This window comes from Chiloscyllium punctatum, chromosome 3 (assembly GCF_047496795.1).
Source record: "Chiloscyllium punctatum isolate Juve2018m chromosome 3, sChiPun1.3, whole genome shotgun sequence".
NCBI lineage: Eukaryota > Metazoa > Chordata > Chondrichthyes > Orectolobiformes > Hemiscylliidae > Chiloscyllium > Chiloscyllium punctatum.
This window is the reverse complement of record NC_092741.1, coordinates 63,246,163-63,266,904: the sequence shown is the minus strand read 5'-3', so window position 1 is coordinate 63,266,904 and position 20,742 is coordinate 63,246,163. Positions and strand designations below refer to the sequence as shown.

Below are 20,742 nucleotides of genomic sequence, written 5' to 3'. Positions count from 1 at the left end.
ATGACTGAAGAATGGATTAGGGCATCATGAGGAAATTATCCTTTCAGAATACTGATCGGGCAAGGAAAAGAAAGGTGTAATGTTAGTTAAGTAGCTTCAAACTAAGTCTGAATAAACATGCATTAATATCAGAGCTCTTGGGAATCGCCATGTTAAAAATACACGTGTACCCACATATTAACGTGAGGCAGGTCTTCTAAAATATCAGAGACATGAGAGAAAAAGAAGCAAGGCAGTTTTGAAATCTCAGGGGAATCTGTTCCAGCAGTAATGATATCGATCAAATCCAGTTTTATTTGTTTGTTTTTGTCAGTCTCCTTAATTGGAAATGACCAAAAGCCATTTGCTAGATTAGTACAAGATTTGTATTTCACTCACTTGATACTAGAGGGAACGGCTGTGAAATTTTGTGGTTGTACTCTGTATATTACCTTATTTAAATCTGCATAATTGACCACTAATCTCCACCTCCAATCTGGCTGGCAACATCAAACAGTAGTGAATTAATTTTAGATGATAATTTCACTACATCACCGTATTCTTGAGTATTACTGAAAAAGAGACACAGTGTTGAAGTTTTAGTCTCACATTTATCATGGCAGGCGTAAGAAGACCAAATTTCAAAGGGAATAGCAATTTATACAACAGACAAAAAGGATGCTGTTTGGTTGGCAAGTACGATCTGATTAGTTGAGACATTGCCAAGAGGAATGCACCACTGTATTTTTACTACAAATATGGAAGGTGCAATGCCTGAACATATTCTTTCCATTTGCAGATTGGCGTATTCTGCAAATATATATATAGAATAGCTTCTAGCAAGCATTGGAGAGCCATAATACAAGCATGGCAGATAATGTTAAATTGGTTGTTGTGGGATAATAACAATTTCAAGAAGATTCAACATGGTGGCTCAGTGGTTAGCACTGCTGCCTCACAGCGCTAGGGACCCGGGTTCAATTTCTGCCTCGGATAAAGGTCTGTGTGGAGTTTGCACATTCTCCCTGTGCCTGCGTGGGTTTCCTCCGGGCACTCCGGTTTCCTCCCACAGTCTAAAGATGTGCAAGTTAAGTAAATTGGCCATGCTAAATTGCCCGTAGTGGCAGGTGCATTAGTCAGGGGTGAATGTAAGGGAATAGGTCTGGATGGGTTGCTGTTCTAAGGGTCAGTGTGAACTTGTTGGGCCAAAGGGGCTGTTTCTACAGTGTAGGGAATCTAATCTAATCATTCCCCATTCACTGACTGATCAGTGAAACTGTTTTCATCCAGCCCTTGCAGTTGATTTGCAGGAGTTTTGCTTACTATCTATTACTACTGGTGCTAACTCATTGCTTTTGGAGGTGGAAAGCAGGATCCAATGTGATCAATTTGGAGGTCTTGCATGGACCACTTGTTTCCTTTATGTGGGACTCTGGTGGGACATTAATTTTTGAGCTTGGATTGTACTGTGCACAGCCAATTTAGTGATCCATCTCTTCAATCCTGTAGTTCTGTTATGTCAGGTTATCACACTGTTCTCTATGTTAGACCATTTCCCCTCTGACATCCAGTATTCCTTGTAAAATTATAACTGATTGAGAGTCTGGGATTCCAAATGGTTTTGGAACTGCAGTAATTAGTCATGTACCCACATGATGTCTTCGTTGTTTTGGGGACATGCTGGAAGGAATCCATGGCTTCATTCCTTGAATCCAAAGGTGCTCCCTCTGCATTTTCAGTCAGGGTATTCTGATAGGTGAGTTATTGTGGACAAACAGAAACCTGAACCATGGTCACAGCTGCCCATTCTCTTGAAAACTTCTGGCCAATTCATCAGCATTTCACTCTCATTTGGCTATGGAGTCTCTGGGATACCATGATTGAATCTGTCACTATCAACATCCCATGAGTGTGCATTCACTGGAAACTGAACTGAACCAACCACATAAATATTGTGACTACAAGATCAGGTCAGAGGCTAGGGATTCTGCGGTGAGTAACTTACCTCTTGCCTCCCCAGAGTCTGTCCACCATCTACAAGACACAAGTCAGAAATGTGATGGAACACTCCCCACTTGCCTGGATGGATGCAGCTCCAAGAACACTCAAGCAGTTTGACACCAGCCAGGACAAAGCACATCAACAGCAATGAAAACCATCCATAAGGTAGGTGCACCACAACAATGCTCTAAGGTTCCTTAGATAGCATCTTCCCAAACTTGCAACCTCTATGACCTAGTACAACCTTGTACAGCCAGTGCCTCAGTATGTAGCTGGTAGGTATCGTTCCCATGCATTTTACACCATTCTGTAATTGTTAAGTGTGAGAATCCATGACCCTTGCCTTTCCTGAAAAATAATACATTGTTGGAACCTACTTCCATGGAGAAGGATTACCTCGGTATATTTAATGATATCCTCTTTACACCTGTAGCATGAATTGTTCCTGCAAGAGCCTCCACTCCCTGAGAATGCCTTTCATAGAAAATGAATACAAAGGGGGTCATGTGAGGCTCAAATCCTCAGTAAACATCCTGTGTTATCTGAACATACTGAATAATTGTTGTCCTGATGAACATTAAGAGATATCAGGGTACTCTTTAAGAAACAATCCCATTCCCAAATAGTTCTTTGCCACACATTCCAGACAGGTTAGAGAGTGTGTCAGGATTTCTATTTGGGTTTGATCTCTGACTACTGTGGGTGAGCAGTGCTAATAATTCTTGGAGGAGTTCCTCATGTTCCTACAGGAACCCTATGCAGAGACCCACATCCTGTACCAGGACCTCTCTCCAGGGTCTTGAAACATATGGTAAAATATGGACGCAGAAGTGTGGAAGCCATGTGTTAGACACGTTCACCTCGTGGCTGTTGCCTCTGCTGGGTAAAGACAAATTTATATAAACATATAAGAAAGGGAAACAGACCAAGATCCATTTGAGAGGTCCTGAGGATCTTTGGTGGCCTGAGTACGCATTTGAGCGCACAGGAAAGAGGAGACAGTTGGCTGCTCTGGAATTAATCGCTAGGATCCAGCAGGTCTCAGTCTGGATCAGCAGACAGGTGATATAAAGGGACCTGGAACCTTGCCATTAAGTGTATAAATCCTGCTAAGATTTGCTTTCCTAAAATGCAGCACCTTGCATTTATCTGAATTAAACTCCATCTGCCCTTCTCAGCCCATTGGCCCATCTGGTCAAGATCCTGTTGCAATCTGAGGTAACCCTCTTCGCTGTCCACTACACCTCCAATTTTGGTGTCATCTGCAAACTTACTAACTGTACTTCTTATGCTCGCTTCCAAATCATTTATGTAAATGACAAAAAGTAGAGGACCTGGCACCGATCCTTGTGGCACTCCACTGGTCACATACCTCCATTCTGAAAAACAATCCTCCACCACACCCTCCATCTTCTACCTTTGAGCCAATTCTATATCCAAATGGCTAGTTCTCTCTATATTCCGTGAGATCTAACCTTGCTAATCAGTCTCCCATGGGGAACCTTGTCGAACGCTTTATTGAAGTCCATATAGATCACATCTACTGCTCTGCCCTCATCAATCCTCTTTGTTACTTCCTCAAAAAACTCAATCAACTTGGTGAGACATGATTTCCCACGCACAAAACCATGTTGACTACTCCTAATCAGTCCTTGCCTTCCCAAATACATGTACATCTTGTCCCTCAGGATTCCCTCCAACAACATGCCCACCACCGACGTCAGGCTCACTGATCTATAGTTCCCTGGCTTTTCCTTACCACCTTTCTTAAACAGTGGCACTGCTTTAGCCAACATCCAGTCTTCCGGCACCTCACCTGTGATTATCGATGATACAAATATCTCAGCAAGAGGCCCAACAATCACTTCTCTAGTTTCCCACAGAGTTCTAGGGTACATCTGATCAGGTCCTGGGGACTTATCCACTCTTATGCATTTCAAGACATTCAGCACTTCCTCTTCTGTAATATAGACATTTTGCAAGATGTCACCATCTATTTCCCTACAGTCTATATCTTCCATGTCCTTTTCCATAGTAAATACTGATGCAAAATACTTGTTTAGTATCTCCCCCATCTCCTGTAGCTCCACACAAAGGCCGCCTTGCTGATCTTTGAGGGGCCCTATTCTCTCCCTAGTTACCCTTTTGTCCTTAATATATTTGTAAAAACTCTTTGGATTCTCCTTAATTCTATTTGCCAAAGCTATCTCATGTCCCCATATTGCCCTCCTGATTTCCCTCTTAAGTATACTCCTACTGCCTTTATACTCTAAGGATTCAATCTATCCTGTCTATACCTTACATATGCTTCCTTCTTTTTCTTAACCAAACCCTCAATTTCTTTAGCCATCCAGCATTCCCTATACCTACCAGCATTTCATTTCACCCTAACAGGAATATACTTTCTCTGGATTCTCGTTATCTCATTTCTGAAGGCTTACCATTTTCCAGCCGTCCCTTTACCTACAAACATCTGCCCCCAATCAGCTTTCGAAAGTTCTTGCCTAATACCGTCAAAATTGGCCTTCCTCCAATGAAGAACTTCAACTTTTAGATCTGGTCCATCCTTTTCCATCATTATTTAAAATCTAATAGAATTATGGTCACTAGCCTCAAAGTGCCACCCCCACTGACACCTTAGTCACCTGCCCTGCCTTATTTCCCAAGAGTACGTCAAGTTTTGCACCTTCTCTAGTAGGTAAAAACAATGCTGCAGATTCAAAGTTTGTGAGAAGATTTGTAGCTCGGGTGCTCGTTGTTGTGGTTCTGTTTGCCGAGCTGGGAAGCGCTTCACTGGAGGCTCCCAAGCACTGAGGATGTCACCTAGACAGGGAACAAAACGTCTGCAACACAAATTCCCAGCTCGGTGAACAGAACCACAACAATGACTGCAGATGCTAGAAACCAGATTCTAGATTAGTGTGGTGCTGGAAAAGCACCTTCTTTAGTAGGTACATCCACATACTGAATCAGAAAATTTTCTTGTACACACTTAACAAATTCCTCTCCATCTAAACCCTTAACACTATGGCAGTCCCAGTCGATGTTTGGAAAGATAAAATCCCCTACCAAAAGATAAAATCCCCTATCATAACCACCCTATTTTTCTTACAGATAGCGGAGATCCCTTTACAAGTTTGTTTCTCAATTCCCCTCTATTGGGGGGTCTATAATACAATCCCAAAAGGTGATCATCCCTTTCTTATTTTTCAGTTCCACCTAAATAACTTCCCTGGATGTATTTTCTGGGAATACCCTCCCTCAGCACAACTGTAATGCTATCCCTTATCAAAAATGCCACTCCCCCTCCTCTCTTGCCTCCCTTCCTATCCTTCCTGTAGCATCTGTATCCTGGAACATTCAGCTGCCAGTCCTGCCCATCCCTGAGCCATGTTTCCGTAATTGCTATGATATCCCAGTCCCATGTTCCTAACCATGCCCTGAGTCCATCTGCCTTCCCTGTTAGGCCCCTTGCATTGAAATAAATGCAGTTTAATGTATTATTCCTACCTTTTCCCTGTCTGTCCTGACTGTTTGACTCGCTTCTGTTCCCAACTGTACCAGTGTCAGATCGATCTCTTTCCTCACTCTCCCCCTGGGTTCCCCCCCCCCCCCACCTTACTAGTTTAAATCCTCCTGAGCAGCTCTAGCAAATTTCCCTGCCAGTATATTAGTACCCTTCCAATTTAGGTGCAATCCGCCCTTCTTGTACTGGTCACTTCTACCCCAAAAGAGATTCCAATGATCCAAAAATGTGAATCCTTCCCCCATACACCAGCTCCTCAGCCATGCATTCATCTGCTCTATCCTCCTATTCCTGCCCTCACTAACTAGCAGCACCGGGAATAATCCAGATGTTACTACTCTCGAGGACCTCCTTTTTAAATTCCTGTCTAACTCTCTGCAATCTCCCGTCAAAATCTCAACCTTTTCTTTTCCTATGTCGTTGGTTCCAATGTGGACAATGACCTCTTGCTGGCCCCTCTGTCCCTGTGAGAACATTCTGCACCCTCTCTGAGACATCCTTGATCCTGGCACCAGGGAAACAACACACCATTCTGCTTTTTCGCTGCTAGCCACAGAAATGTCCGTCTGTACCTCAGACTACAGAATCCCCGAATACAATTGATCTCTTAGAAACCGACGTACCCCTCATTGCATTAGCGCCAGTCTCAATACGAGAAACTTGATATGCTCCCTATCGTTGACATGCTGGTAGAGAAATCCACTTATGAGTTTTCCACTACTGCCTACTGTAAGCCAAATGATCTGCCATCTTTGAACCTGAAAGGTTTACCGCAAATTATTATGGAGGGCAAAGTACCTCAAAAGTTTTGAACAAGTTAAGCAAGCTGTTTCACATTAATCCCATGCAGTGGCTATGTGAGTGTTATTTTCCACAAGCAGAAGTCCAAAAAGACACTCTATTCACCATGCTATTGGGCAATATTGTGTATTAATATTAGTGTGGGTTATGATACCACTTACACAGGCTTTACAACTCAGCAACTGGCTGATCATATCCAACAGCAAATTCATTCAGTTGTTCATAACAGTCAGAATACTGACTGTAGTCACCAGCCCATTCAAGCAAAGCTCAAAAGAAAGCATCTACTGTAAGACCTAAGGGGCAACTTTTTTATGCAGAGGGCAGAGCTTGTATGAAATTAGCTGCTAGTGGAAGCGGTGGAGGCTGATATAATTACAACATTTAAAAGGCATCTGGGTTGATAGATGAATAGGAAGGGTTTAGAGGGATATAAGCCAAAGGCTTGCAAACGGGACTATATTAATTTCAGATATCTGGTTGGCGTGGACAAGTTGGACTGAAGGGTCTGTCCCTGTTCTGTACATCTCTAGTGACCCTAAGATGTGATTCCACAATTGAGCAGCATTCTTAAACCATCTTAAGTGTGTGCAGTTATACTACTAAACAATTTAAGGTAATCAGTCAGCTCTGACAAAACGCTCAATGTTAACTGTTGCTTCTCCAAGAATGCTGACAGACCTAATGAGTATTCCCAGTATTTCTTAGCTTTTACACATTGGCCAGGTCAATGGGTTTCACATTGCTTTGTTTCACTGTTATTACGACATGAGTTAAAGCCCCCTGCTAATTTAGGCCAGCCACACAGGAAAGATTTATCCTGTGCGGTAATCTGAAAATTCGAGAGGCCAAGAACTATCCCAAAAGTCACTATTTAAAGTCTAAAAAATTTAAGAACTTTATTCTTTAAGTCTAACATAGAATGTTAACTAACAACTATTTACAACTCCTTTCTCTAACCTATCTTTTACTTTCCCTTCTATAATACTAGCCTGATAAAACCACCGATTAAGGTTTACTAAAAAATTCAAATTTCAAAACCAGCCAGCTGTCAAATATTCTCTTTGAGTCTTCCTTTGTCTTCTTAGGGTTTCTCTGTCACAGGTTGTTGATAGGTAAAGGTACCTTTAAGTGGCATTCTGTATGTGTTGGAGACTTGGCAGATTTCCCCCAAATTGTTCAACTTTTATCAGTTTTATACCGCAAAGCATCGGATCATTTCATTGGTGTTAATATTGTCAAAATACCAAATTCAAACTTGATTGGAGTTTGGTATTTTGGGGAATAATTTAAACTGATTAGCCAAACTTGAATTTGTTTTTGTCTCATAGCAACCCAAGTACTGCTAGCTGTTGGACCAAATGTTACAGAATACTGGAGAATTTACAGTATGTGCCTCTCTAAGTCCTTGCTAGCTTTCAACCACCTTAAAGGTGCAGTACCCCTACATCTTAATAACACTATTGCCTATCCAACATCTCCAGCAACGACTTTCTGAATTGTCACCTCTAGAGAACACAACGATTTATCCAGACTTTCCATTTTTGCCATTTCTTTATTTCATTCCAATGCACAAAGTAAGGTTCCCATGCAGTCATTGTTGACATGGTTGGCATCTTTCCATTAATTCACATAAATATTTCACTATTTCAATCCTGCCAAGATAACTTTGCAACTTTTAGTCCTGGATGAGTTTTAAGATTCTCCAGTTAATCATTTGGAAGATTTAAGCCATCATAATCATCAATTCATGTTACAATCAAATTCACAGACCCTCTCCATGACCAGGCTGCACAGACTATTCACAACCTGTGTTGTATTCAGTCCTGTGTTCTAAGCCTTTATCAAAAATAAACCCAGTAAATTCAATGCTGTGCTGGCTGACTGCCTATCCTCATCCATTCAAATCCTTAGACACATTATTCTGCACCAAACCCTGTTTACCCATCTCCTATGTTTTTGCAGACCTACCTTGCATGCTCACGAACCTCAGGTTTTAAGCATTGATCATGTTCAAATCCCTACATGACATTGAAGAACATGCAGAGTTAGAGAGAAGCAAAGTCATAAATCCATGTTCATTCTGTCCTTACTCCACCCCAGCTCTAAATCTGGTCTCTTGTGCCATTCATTTCTAAACTGAATTATTGGTGGCTGTGTCTTCATTTTATTGGCCCTATGTCCCAAACCCCTCAGCTCCCCAATCCCTTAAGAGGTGAATTAACATATTTTCATTTGTGTTGTATTGTTTTTGTGTTATATTTACCTGATGAAATGTATTTAAAAGTAGCAGTACATTTCTTTAATGATGGAAGCAAGTAATAGACCACACATTTTTCTTTTCTGCGGACTATACAGTGAAACTGAATTTGTACTGCCACTTAGATTAAATGCCAGGAGTTCTACTACTTAAAAAAAAGGATAATATAATGTATATTTTAGCTGTTCAAGACAATTTTGAAGCAGTAAGAGGCACTTTTTGAGATTGAGCTGCACTTTGAGTGAAGGGAATTCTGCTTGATGACAGCCCTCTGATTTGTTGAGCTACAGCTTATACATTTCTCCCCCAGTGTGAGGAACAAGACAGAAAAACCAAGAAATATTAAAATGAAATATACTAACAAAGAAATGACCTATGTTCACAGGATTCATTATGGAAATGAAGAACAATCATTGCTTTATAGACAGTTGCATGTCATCAATGCTAAAAATCAAGCTGAACTGTGGGACACAATTTAACCCATCCTTGAATTCTGAACTTCTGTCATTTGGAATTTTGCTTTACCTGTCTGTATTCATTTCCATCCATAATTTGTCTATCTTAGCATGATGAATATGTGTATTTGATGCTTTTGAAGTCATTTAAGTCACATAATTGTACAGGAGAAGTACTTTCTCTTCTCTGCAATTTACTAACATGGTTATTTTCTATTAATACTGAAACCTGGTCTGAACTGCTTTTGTACTGCATAACAGCCAGTCATATAAATTGGACATCCTAGTGGTTCACTTGAGAACTTATACATTTGTGGTGGCGTGGGAAATGGTGGGACACAACCGTCAACGTACTCTTCACTTTTAATTAATGACACAGCCTTCTCAGGTGGATGTGAAAGATCCCATTGGAACACTTCAAAGAGGAATTTGGTATTCTCAATTTCCTGGCTAATAATTATTCCTCAATAAATAGCACAAAAGCAGATTATCTAGTCATTATCGCATGGTTATTTGTGAGAATTTGCTGTTGCAAGCCAACTGTCATGATATCTATATTACAACTGTGACTGCATTTCCAAAAGAATGCAATGCTGTTTGAACATTTTGTGATGTCCTGAGGTTATGAAAGGCCCTTCATAAAATGCAAACTTTTCTTTCTCTTCATTTACCCTTTCTAATGCCCCAGTTATCATTGCCAAAATAACAGTGAGTTATTAATATGACAAGAACTCACTGAATTTCAAAATGTAAGCTTCTGGATAATTTACATTACTCTTCTCCTTCCCTCTAAAAACATTAGCTTACCTTCAACTTGCCTAGTGGGTTTCAAGAAACACCAATTAAGTTTACTACAGAACAATTAGGGTGAGTTTGTAACAATGCAAGTAGCCTTTATGTTGCTAAAACACCAACTGAGTCATCCATTGCAAGACATGGACAACTTAAACTGGAGTCTCATTCCTGTTGGAAGTCATTAATTGCTAGAGGTTCAACAAATTTAGAATGACTTAATTTTCTTTTCCAGTTTTCCTTGTTTCACTTTTTCTCCCAAGACATTCCTGCCCTCCTTTCAATTTCCTTTCTGTACCCGACTTGATTAATTTTCACTCCATTTCCTCTCCTATATTCCTGGTCCTTTATTGATCAATCAGTTAGAAGCAGATCAGAGAAGGTTCATGGGACAAATACCTGGAATAAATGGATTGCCTAATGAGGAAAGGCTACACAGGCCAGTTCTGAATCCTTTAGAGTTTAGAAGAATCAGAGGTGACTTAATTGAAACATGCAAGATCAGCAATTTGCAGGGCAAAACCTTTGAAGGTTTTGAAAAGCATGGAAAAAGCCTAACCAACACAACTTACCATGGGATGCTTCAATCCAGCTATAGCTAGGCCAATATGCCCTCTTTTGCCTATACATCTTTTTACATAAATTAAACATTAGAACAAATACAAATTGTTTTTGTTTATGACATATAACAAGGGCTAGTTGGCTTGAAAAAGAGAGTAACTTTAGCATGTTTATTAAAACATATAAACATACTTCATAATGACACGATGAACAATTAAAGACAATATATGTAATTCCAGTAAGTCAAAAATAATCCAAATATTCTGAAAAATGAACAGCTCTTTCTACAACAGAGTTAAAATTAATTTCATTATTTTAAAGTTTCAAAAAGTGTTCAGAAATTCTACTTTGTTCAAGTTCCTGTCTATTCCAGTAAATAGATTTAATTATAATTTTTAAATTGTTCCAGGAATATTTTTCAGAAAGTTAAACCTGTCTCTGTCTTTCAGTGGACCTTCTGACATTACTTTTCAAGGGTCTCCTGGCCTATTGGTCAAAGCTCCTCCTTCAGCCAATATTGTCAAAAAACAGATTAATTGGTCATCCATTTCACAATGTGGTTCAGCTCCAGCCACAAAGGCACTTTCCACTTCACCAGAATTCTTCAATTTCTTATATCAAAAGTGTAGTTGTCATGAAAGTACCAATGTGTGTCAGGGTTTTATCTTACAGCCCTAACCCATCAAGGTCTGGAGTAAATCTGTTGAAACTCGCTTCAGGTCCTTGCAGTCAGAAAAGAGAAGATTCCCATTAAACAATTCACAAGGCTGAAAAGCCAAATTCTAGTCCATTGTAGTATCCAGTCCCCAGGGAAGGGGAGGAATATAAATATACCTTGAGCAGATAAGAGTCAAAACCCAAACAGGAGGTGAAACGTATGAATGAAACATCATCTTGCGTTCAAACATTTTCCCAATGCATAGTCCAACTGTTTCATTTCCAAACTTCTCAATGGTTAGGCACAAGGTCATAAATCACATAAATTATGATTAAAAATAGATGTATTAACTACCAACTTTGAACTGCACCCACTTTTCCAAGCAGTCTGTCAAATGAGGGGATAAAATAGTATTGCTGCATTGTTTTAGCCAGTCCTGTAATACAACAACTTTCAATTATTCGTCACCTTCAAATGAAAGGCAACAATAAAAAAATTTCCAACTGTACATTTCACTTTATATTAAGTTGGTGAAGAGCTTACAAGTTCACCATATATACCTGTTCATTTTATATGACTTCTAAAATGTTGCATATATACACAAATGAATCAAACAGTAACCGAGAGCACTTCATTCAGGAGCTGCTGTCCTAACTCTTCCAGTGATGCCAAGTTTAATCTCTAAACTGTAAGGCAAGCTGGCGTATAGATCTTCACTGTCTCATCCCAAGCACAGTCTGCAACCTGAAAGCATTACAGACACCAGGAGTTAGCAGATCTCCAGATACTACACAACTAAAAACATTCAATGAAACACCAAATCAGGCCATGAAGATGGCAAAAAACAGAATTCACTATTAGATTGGTTTAAAAAAAACTAGAAGAATTAAGTAAAAATTACATTATTGTTTGGAATGCTAAAAGAAATGTAAACAAAACTGAAAAAAAAATCCATTTAATTTCAATCCTTCATGATGCCATGTGTAATGCTCTCTATTGGGTAAGCCTATCAATGGAGAAGCAATACTAAGCATTTCAGAAGTGATTCCTCATTGCATTATAATTTGTTTGAATTCGTATATCGCTGGACATCGGAGTGCATCTGGGAAAATTAACAAACAGTGAAATTCACAACTAATCTTGGAGGAACTGTTGGGCGAAGTTCACAACACAGAATCAGCTAAGTTATTTGTTGTTTTAAGTCTGCAGTAGTGGGTACAGTGGATTCTTTCTTGATTATATTTTTTTTGGAGATAAGTCTCTTGATTAAACTTAAAATATAAGCCATAGCTATTAATTTAACCTGGGGCAGTGTTTGTAGAGGAATAAGATGGTGTTATTTTCTGGGTCTGTAGATTGCAAAGGAGCAACAATGGCCTTTGCAGTGATATGTACTTCTTGTCAGATGTGGGAGTTTAAAGAGACTGTAAGGGTTACTACAGATTATATCTGCCATAAATGCTGTTGGATGCAAATCTCATCAGATCGAGTGGATCAGTTGGAGAGACAAATAGAAGGAATGAGGAATTTACAACAGCAACAGTATGTGATGGATGGCAGTTATAGGAAGAGGGAAAGTCTCAGATACAGTCACATAGATGAGTTAACTCCAAGAAGGGTAAGAGAGGTAGGCAGCTAGAGCAGGAGTCTTTTGTGGATATACCCATTTCAAACAGGTATGCTGTTTTGGAAAATGAAGGGGGTGATGGATTCTCAGGGGAACGTAGCACGAACAACCAAGTTTCTAGTATTGAGACTGGCTCTAATCCAACGAGGGGTACGACGGCTTCCAAGAGATCAACTGTGTTCGGGGATTCTGTAGTCCGAGGTACAGACAGACGTTTCTGTGACCAGCACAGAAAAAGCAGAGTGGTGTGTTGTTTCCCTGGTGCCAGGAGCAAGGATATCTCAGAGAGGGTGCAGAATGTTCTCACGGGGGAGAGGGGCCAGCAGGAGGTCAATGTCCAGATTGGAACCAACGACATTGAAAGGGAAAAGGCTCAGACTCTGAAGGGAGATTACAGAGAGTTAGGCAGAAATTTAAAAAGGAGGTCCTCAAGGGTAGTAATATCTGGATTACTCCCAGCGCTACGAGCTAGTGAGGGCAGGAATCGGAGGATAGAGCAGATGAATGCTTGGCTGAGGAGCTGGTGTATGGGAGAAGGATTCACGTTTTTGGATCATTGGAATCTCTTTTGGGGTAGAAGTGACCAGTACAAGAAGGACGGATTGCACCTAAATTGGAAGGGGACTAATATACTGGCAGGGAAATTTGCTAGAACTGCTTGGGAGGATTTAAACTAGTAAGGTGGGGGGGGGGGGGGGGGGGGGCGGGGGGGGACCCAGGAAGATAGTGAGGAAAGAGATCGATCTGAGACGGGTACAACTGAGAACAGAAGCGAGTCAAACAGTCAGGGCAGACAGGGACAAGGTAGGACTAATAAATTAAACTGCATTTATTTCAATGCAAGGGGCCTAACAGGGAAGGCAGATGAACTCAGGGCATGGTTAGGAACATGGGACTGGGATATCATAGCAATTACGGAAACATGGCTCAGGGATGGGCAGGACTGGCAGCTGAATGTTCCAGGATACAAATGCTACAGGAAGGATAGAAAGGGAGGCAAAAGAGGAGGGGAGTGGCATTTTTGATAAGGGATAGCATTACAGCTGTGATAAGGGAGGATATTCCCGGAAATACATCCAGGGAAGTTATTTGGGTGGAACTGAGAAATAAGAAAGGGATGATCACCTTATTGGGATTGTATAATAGACCCCCCCAATAGTCAGAGGGAAATTGAGAAACAAACTTGTAAGGAGATTTCAGCTATCTGTAAGAATAATAGGGTGGTTATGGTAGGGGATTTTAACTTTCCAAACATCCACTGGGACTGCCACAGTGTTAAAGGTTTAGGTGGAGAGGAATTTGTTAAGTGTGTACAAGACAATTTTCTGATTCAGTATGCGGATGTACCTACTAGAGAAGGTGCAAAACTTGACCTACTCTTGGGAAATAAGGCAGGGCAGGTGACTGAGGTGTCAGTGGGGGAGCACTTTGGGGCCAGTGACATAATTCTATTCGTTTTAAAATAATGATGGAAAAGGATAGACCAGATCTAAAAGTTGAAGTTCTAAATTGGAGAAAGGCCAATTTTGATGGGATTAGGCAAGAACTTTCAAAAGCTGATTGGAGGCAGATGTTCGCAGGTAAAGGGACGGCTGGAAAATGGGAAGCCTTCAGAAATGAGGTAACAAGAATCTAGAGAAAGTATATTCCTGTCAGGGTGAAAGGGAAGGCTGGTAGGTATAGGGAATGCTGGATGACTAAAGAAATTGAGGGTTTGGTTAAGAAAAAGAAGGAAGCATATGTCAGGTACAGACAGGATAGATCAAGTGAATCCTTGGAAAGAGTAAAACGAAAGCAGGAGTATACTTCAGAGGGAAATCAGGAGGGCAAAACGGGGACATGAGATAGCTTTGGCAAATAGAATTAAGTAGAATCCAAAGTGGTTTTACAAATATATTAAGGACAAAAGGGTAACTAGGGAGAGAATAGGGCCCCTCAAAGATCAGCAAGACGGCCTTTGTGTGGAGCCACTGTGGGGGGGGGGGGGGGGGGGGGAGAGGGGGGAGATACTAAATGAATATTTTGCATCAGTATTTACTGTGGAAAAGGATATGGAAGATATAGACTGTAGGGAAATAGATGGTGACATCTTGCAAAATGTCCACATTACAGAGGAGGAAGAGCTGGATGTCTTGAAATGGTTAAAGGTAGATAAATCCCCAGGACCTGATCAGGTGTACCTGAGAACTCTGTGGGAAGCTAGATAAGTGATTGCTGGGCCTCTTGCTAAGATATTTGTATCATTGAAAGTCACAGGTAAGGTGCCGGAAGACTGGAGGCTGGCAAACGTGGTGCCAGTGTTTAAGAAGGGTGGTAAGGACAAGCCAGGGAACTATAGACCATGAGCCTGACCTCGGTGGTGGGCAAGTTGTTGGAGGGAATCCTGAGAGGCAGGATGTACATGTATTTGAAAAGGCAAGGACTGATTCGGGATAGTCAACATGGTTTTGTGCGTGGGAAATCATGTCTCACAAACTTGATTGAGTTTTTTGATGAAGTAACAAAGAAGATTGATGAGGGCAGATCAGTAGATGTGATCTATATGGACTTCAGTAAAGCATTCAATAAGGTTCCCCATGGGAGAATGATTAGCAAGGTTAGATCTCATTGAATACAGGGAGAACTAGCCAGTTGGATACAGAACTGGCTCAAAGGTAGAAGACAGAGGGTGGTGGTGGAGGGTTGTTTTTCAGACTGGAGGCCTGTGACCAGTGGAGTGCCACAAGGATCGGTGCTGGACCCTCTACTTTTTGTCATTTACATAAATTATTTGGATGCGAGCATAACAGGTACAGTTAATAAGTTTGCAGATGACACCAAAATTGGAGGTGTAGTGGACAGCAAAGAGGGTTAGAGCTGAAAACGTGTTGCTGGAACAGCGCAGCAGGTGACATTTTCAGCTCTGATTTCCAGCATCTGCAGTCGTCACTTTCTCCAGCGAAGAGGGTTACCTCAGATTACAACAGGATCTTGACCAGATGGGACAATGGGCTGAGAAGTGGCAGATGGAGTTTAATTCAGATAAATGAGAGGTGCTGCATTTTGGGAAAGCAAATTTTAGCAGGACTTATACACTTAATGGTAAGGTCCTAGGGAGTGTTGCCAAACAAAGAGACCTTGGAGTGCAGGTTCATAGCTCCTTGAAAGTGGAGTCGCAAGTAAGTAGGATAGTGCAGAAGGTGTTTGGTATGCTTTCCTTTATTGGTCAGAGTATTGAGTACAGGAGTTGGGAGGTCATGTTGCAGCTGTACAGGACATTGGTTAGGCCACTGTTGGAATATTGCCTGCAATTCTGGTCTCCTTCCTATCGGAAAGATGTTGTGAAACTTGAAAGGGTTCAGAAAAGATTTACAAGGATGTTGCCAGGTTTGGAGGATCTGAGCTACAGGGAGAGGCTGAACAGGCTGGGGCTGTTTTCCCTGGAGTGTCGGAGGCTGAGGGGTGACCTTATAGAGGTTTACAAAATTATGAGGGGCATGGATAGGATAAATAGGCAAAGTCTTTTCCCTGGGGTTGGGGAGTCCAGAACTAGAGGACATAGATTTAGGGTGAGAGGGGAAAGATATAAAAGAGACCTAACGGGCAACTTTTTCACGCAGAGGGTGATACCTGTATGGAATGAGCTGCCAGAGGATGTGGTGGAGGCTGGTACAATTGCAACATTTAAAAGGCATTTGGATGTGTATATGAATAGGAAGAGTTTGGAGGGATATGGGCCGGGTGCTGGCAGGTGGGACTAGATTGGGTTGGGATATCTAGTCGGCATGGACGGGTTGGACCAAAGGGTCTGTTTCCATGCTGTACATCTCTATGACTCTATATTACTTATACACATAATGAATTGAAAAAATCTGATGATCAGGCTGCCCTCAGTAAAAGATAAATTGGAGGGATGTGTAAACAATCCTTGGGAGTCAGTGTAGATTGAGCAGATAGATCTCCAATCAAATTGAACATGAAAATTGTAAGGTGACACATTTTGAGAGGTAGAATTGCAAAGATTGCTTATATTGGTGGTGGTGAAATGCACTAGACATAGAAACACAGAAACTTAGGGCTTGCTACCAGAATCTTTAAAAGTATGAGTGCTCAATTAATGAAGCTGAAAAAAAAATTGATTGGATCACAAATTTTCTAAAGGATAATTTTATATCAAAGATAAAAACAGAATGCTAAATCAATGCACATCCATGAGTGGATTATAAGACAGAATTGGGGTTTATGGCATCTTACTTTTGGAATGAGTCAAGAGCGTGAACATGGTGCATAAAAGATACACTGAGCAGATATAAGAGATTCGAAACTTTAGTTATGAGCAAAGACTAAATAAATTGTGTAAACAGGATTAAGAGGAGACTGGATGGAAATGCTCTCCATTCTTGCTGTTGAAACTCTGCCCTCTAAAGTCTATAACTCTGAAGAACTTCCAAGGGAACTTATGTTTAAAACAGTTTGTCAGACTCTTGGGTCTGACTAAAATGTAAACGATCTTTCCTTGCTAAGGGTGAAGTGGCAAGCCTTTGTTTTAATGGTAGAATTCTTACCTCTACGTTAGAGGGTGCGGGATTGAAATCCCAATTTCAAACAGTCACTGTGAACAGAGGCCAAAATACTGGCTCAGCAGCACGTTTATCTTTACATGGGTTATGGGAGCTCTATAATCTGATTAAACATCTTATCAGCTAATATAAAAATACAAAATAGTGGGCGGCACGGTGGCTAGCACTGCTGCCTCACAGCGCCAGAGACCTGGGTTCAATTCCCGCCTCAGGTGACTGACTGTGTGGAGTTTGCACGTTCTCCCCGTGTCTGCGTGGGTTTCCTCCGGGTGCTCCGGTTTCCTCCCACAGTCCAAAGATGTGCAGGTCAGGTGAATTGGCTATCCTAAATTGCCCGTAGTAAGGGTAAGGGGTAGATGTAGGGGTATGGGTGGGTTGCGCTTCGGTGAGGCGGTGTGGACTTGTTGGGCCGAAGGGCCTGTTTCCACACTGTAAATAATCTAATCTAATCTAATCTAAACAACCACGGAAGGAATGATTATTAGCCTGCTCATCTACAGCACTCTTTCTACAGCAAGACTGAATATATCCAAGATTGTCCCTCTTACACGGGGGCAAGTTTCATCAGTCTGCTCCCTGGTTACTGCATCATATTTCAATATTGTATTCCTGCAGAGAACTAACTTTAATCACCCCAATAGAAGCAATTTTCTCTATTCTATCACAGGATATGGGCATCGTTGGCAAGGCTAACGTTTCTCGTCAATCCCTAATTACACTTGAAGTGAGTGGCTTCCCATTTCAGAGGACAGTTAGTGTAAGTCTGGAATTAGATAAGGATGGGAGATAGTCCAGCCACCACCACCACCCCTGCCAATAGGTAATTAATATTTTATCACCAAAGCGGAGTTGCCTCATCTTCACAATAGCTTTGGTTACTATAATTTCTAATCCGACAAGTTTTTTACATTTACTTGAGAATGAGAGGAGCATAAATATTGTATACACTTCTGAATTAAGTTCCTTGAAGTCCAAATATTTACGCAATCTAATCAAATCTCTTGTTCAGATGTGAAGAAACTGGAAACACCGAGATGCTGATGCCCCTCTTAAATGTTAGCTCAGATGAATGTTCAAGTTGGAACATGTTAAATGTCTGATTTAAGTTCAAACAACTAATTTTCACCTGCCAGAGAGTAGGCTTTCAATAAACTGACTCAATCTTACACCCATCTCCCTCTCATCATAAAATGAATTTTTAAAAAACCTTAGAAATAAGCAAATTTAAAAAAAAACAAAATAACGGCATCCTTTCATTATTTGCATTCTTCATTAGTTTCCTGACTATTGCAGCAGCTCACTACCCTTTTGCCTGCTTTTTTAGACTGAATGAAATACAGGCGATGAAATCTAACCACCCACGCTTTCTTAATCACGTTTGTTCATTTTGATAAGTCTCAAGTGAATGTTGCCAACTGTAAGATCTCCATTAATTCATTAAGGCACTACATCTGATCCATTAACTGATTCAATTCTGATTCCATGGCTGCTGTCTCCAATTCATCACAGCACTTTAGCATCAGCCGCAAGGGACCTTTCACAGCACCCTTGAGACAATCTATAAATCAAGCATCGATTAAAGCAATAATTCATTAACTTTTATTTCTTCCTGGTTAAACAAGAGAGTTTGTGTACAGGTAGAAGTGTTATTTCTGCTTTCAGTGCATGAAAAGACTAATTTTCCAACTAAGCATGAAAATCTTATGTAATCCATATTCACGTACAACTGATAAAACAAAATCAACAGTATAGCTGCACTTTCTTTACAGCAACAGTGTTACTCTTTTGCATACAGTCATATTTCACCTGTCAAGTACATACACTGGCCTGACACCTATTCATATCTTTGTATTCATTGTGATCCAGTTGAGATGAAGCATGGCTGATTATTGTTGTGCACCTGCTCTAAACTGAACAGATTGTTTATTCTAAACATTCCCTTTTAAAAAGCTCATATGGTTATCAGTCAGAAAAATGCTATTGACAAACACACTACAAAAGGATCCTTTTTTTGGCCAGGTGGCTTTGCTTCTCTTCTGAAGGGTCTTGCCGCAGTGCAAGCCTAAATGCAGCAAACCTTACTGCATAGCCTAAATAGCAATTTTTCACAAGAGCCCAGTTGGCAAATGCTGGCAGGTTGTTTGATTGTGGCATGCACCACAGTCAAATACAATAGTTTTTTCTTGCTTATTTTCCAGCAGAAGTTGATGAATGATGTCCAGAGTAGAAACCAGGGCTCATTCCTCGACCAATTCAATATGCTACTCCAACTGAGGTCGGTTATCTCATCACCAACTAAAAATCAAGCCTTCAACTGTTCTGGTCTGCATGGCATTGTGCCACATCAGGCAGTGCAATTACCGTTAAGCTGATGAAGCAACTAACAATATTTCACAACAAAACAGCTTGTCTTAGCAAAAAAAGCTTTGATGGTTTTTCAGTAAATCAAACATGCAAGAGCAACCTCTGCAGCAAGACATTTAATTCATTTTATCCCCTGTTGTTTTATGTTGATGACACTAATTAGGCAAAATCTGAAGAACATTACAGTTAGCTGTGGAGTACTAGAAGGGGAAGCTAGAATAAAATAGCTGCTTGATAGCATTTCACAATGGGATTTTTCTAAGCATTCCTGGTCTGTTATTTGTTCCAAACCATGGATCTGGAACATGTTTATAGCTTTTGTATTAACTCATTTCAATCAACTGTGGAAATAGTTAGTCACATACCTGACCGGGAATATGCAAGCTGAAATCAAGGCCACATACAAATTCTGTATGGTGTTCCACTGTTTCAAGAACCGAATCAGGCTTGGAAACATCCCAAAACCTATGAAGGAAAGCAAACAAATGCAATTAAAGCAATTGAATGGACGTAAAATTGCAGTTTAATGTTATGATACAGTACTCCAATGAAGAATCTGACCTATGCAATACTAATTCTTCCAGTTGGAGCTTTAATACTGGTATAGATACCCAAAGGAGGCATACATGTACAAAAGAACCAAGTACTTCAGTTTGGCGAAGAAAATAAATAGTACAGTACTTTAAGTATTTCAAAGTAATGTAGCAATTAACAAAATAGTTTGTATAGCAAAAAATTCATTGAAGTTAAAACCAAAAGGACTGTGGCTGCTGCAAATTAAAGACAAAAATTGCTGGAAAAGTTCAGCAGGTCTTGCAGCTTCTGTGGAGAGAAATCAAAGTTAATGTTTCAGGACGATTGACCCTTTCTCAGATCCAATATCAAATTACTTCTGCTATTTAACATCGATCTAGCCTCACATTACACCTTCACAAGTGGTCACTCCTACCTATACTATCACAGACAGATGGGTTTGTGATACACAGGTTGGTGAAAACAGGGCAAAATGTGTTGTACCTTCCTACTGATTTGCTCATTACCTATCACAGGCCCAATCTGACAGGGCTCAGAGATGCAGCCAGCTTGGTCAGTGATAGTACAACCGAACCACTCTTAGCAATGATCTTGAAGTACCCCATACAGGTTACACTCTGTGCCT

At 40.6% G+C, this 20,742-nt stretch overlaps 1 protein-coding gene across 1 annotated transcript in view; it reads right to left on the bottom strand.

Annotated features, from left to right (window-relative positions):
- Positions 1-10,550: 10,550 nt before the first annotated feature.
- The window catches only part of pex7 (peroxisomal biogenesis factor 7), an 84,817-nt gene continuing 74,625 nt past the window's right edge, over positions 10,551-20,742 (bottom strand). Inside the window, exons 9-10 of the mRNA XM_072554382.1 lie at positions 19,949-20,048; positions 10,551-11,777 (exon numbers count right to left, since the gene is read on the bottom strand). Coding sequence (XP_072410483.1) covers positions 11,715-11,777; positions 19,949-20,048 — 163 coding nt within the window. The 3' untranslated portion in view covers positions 10,551-11,714. The remainder of the gene's footprint in view (positions 11,778-19,948; positions 20,049-20,742) is intronic.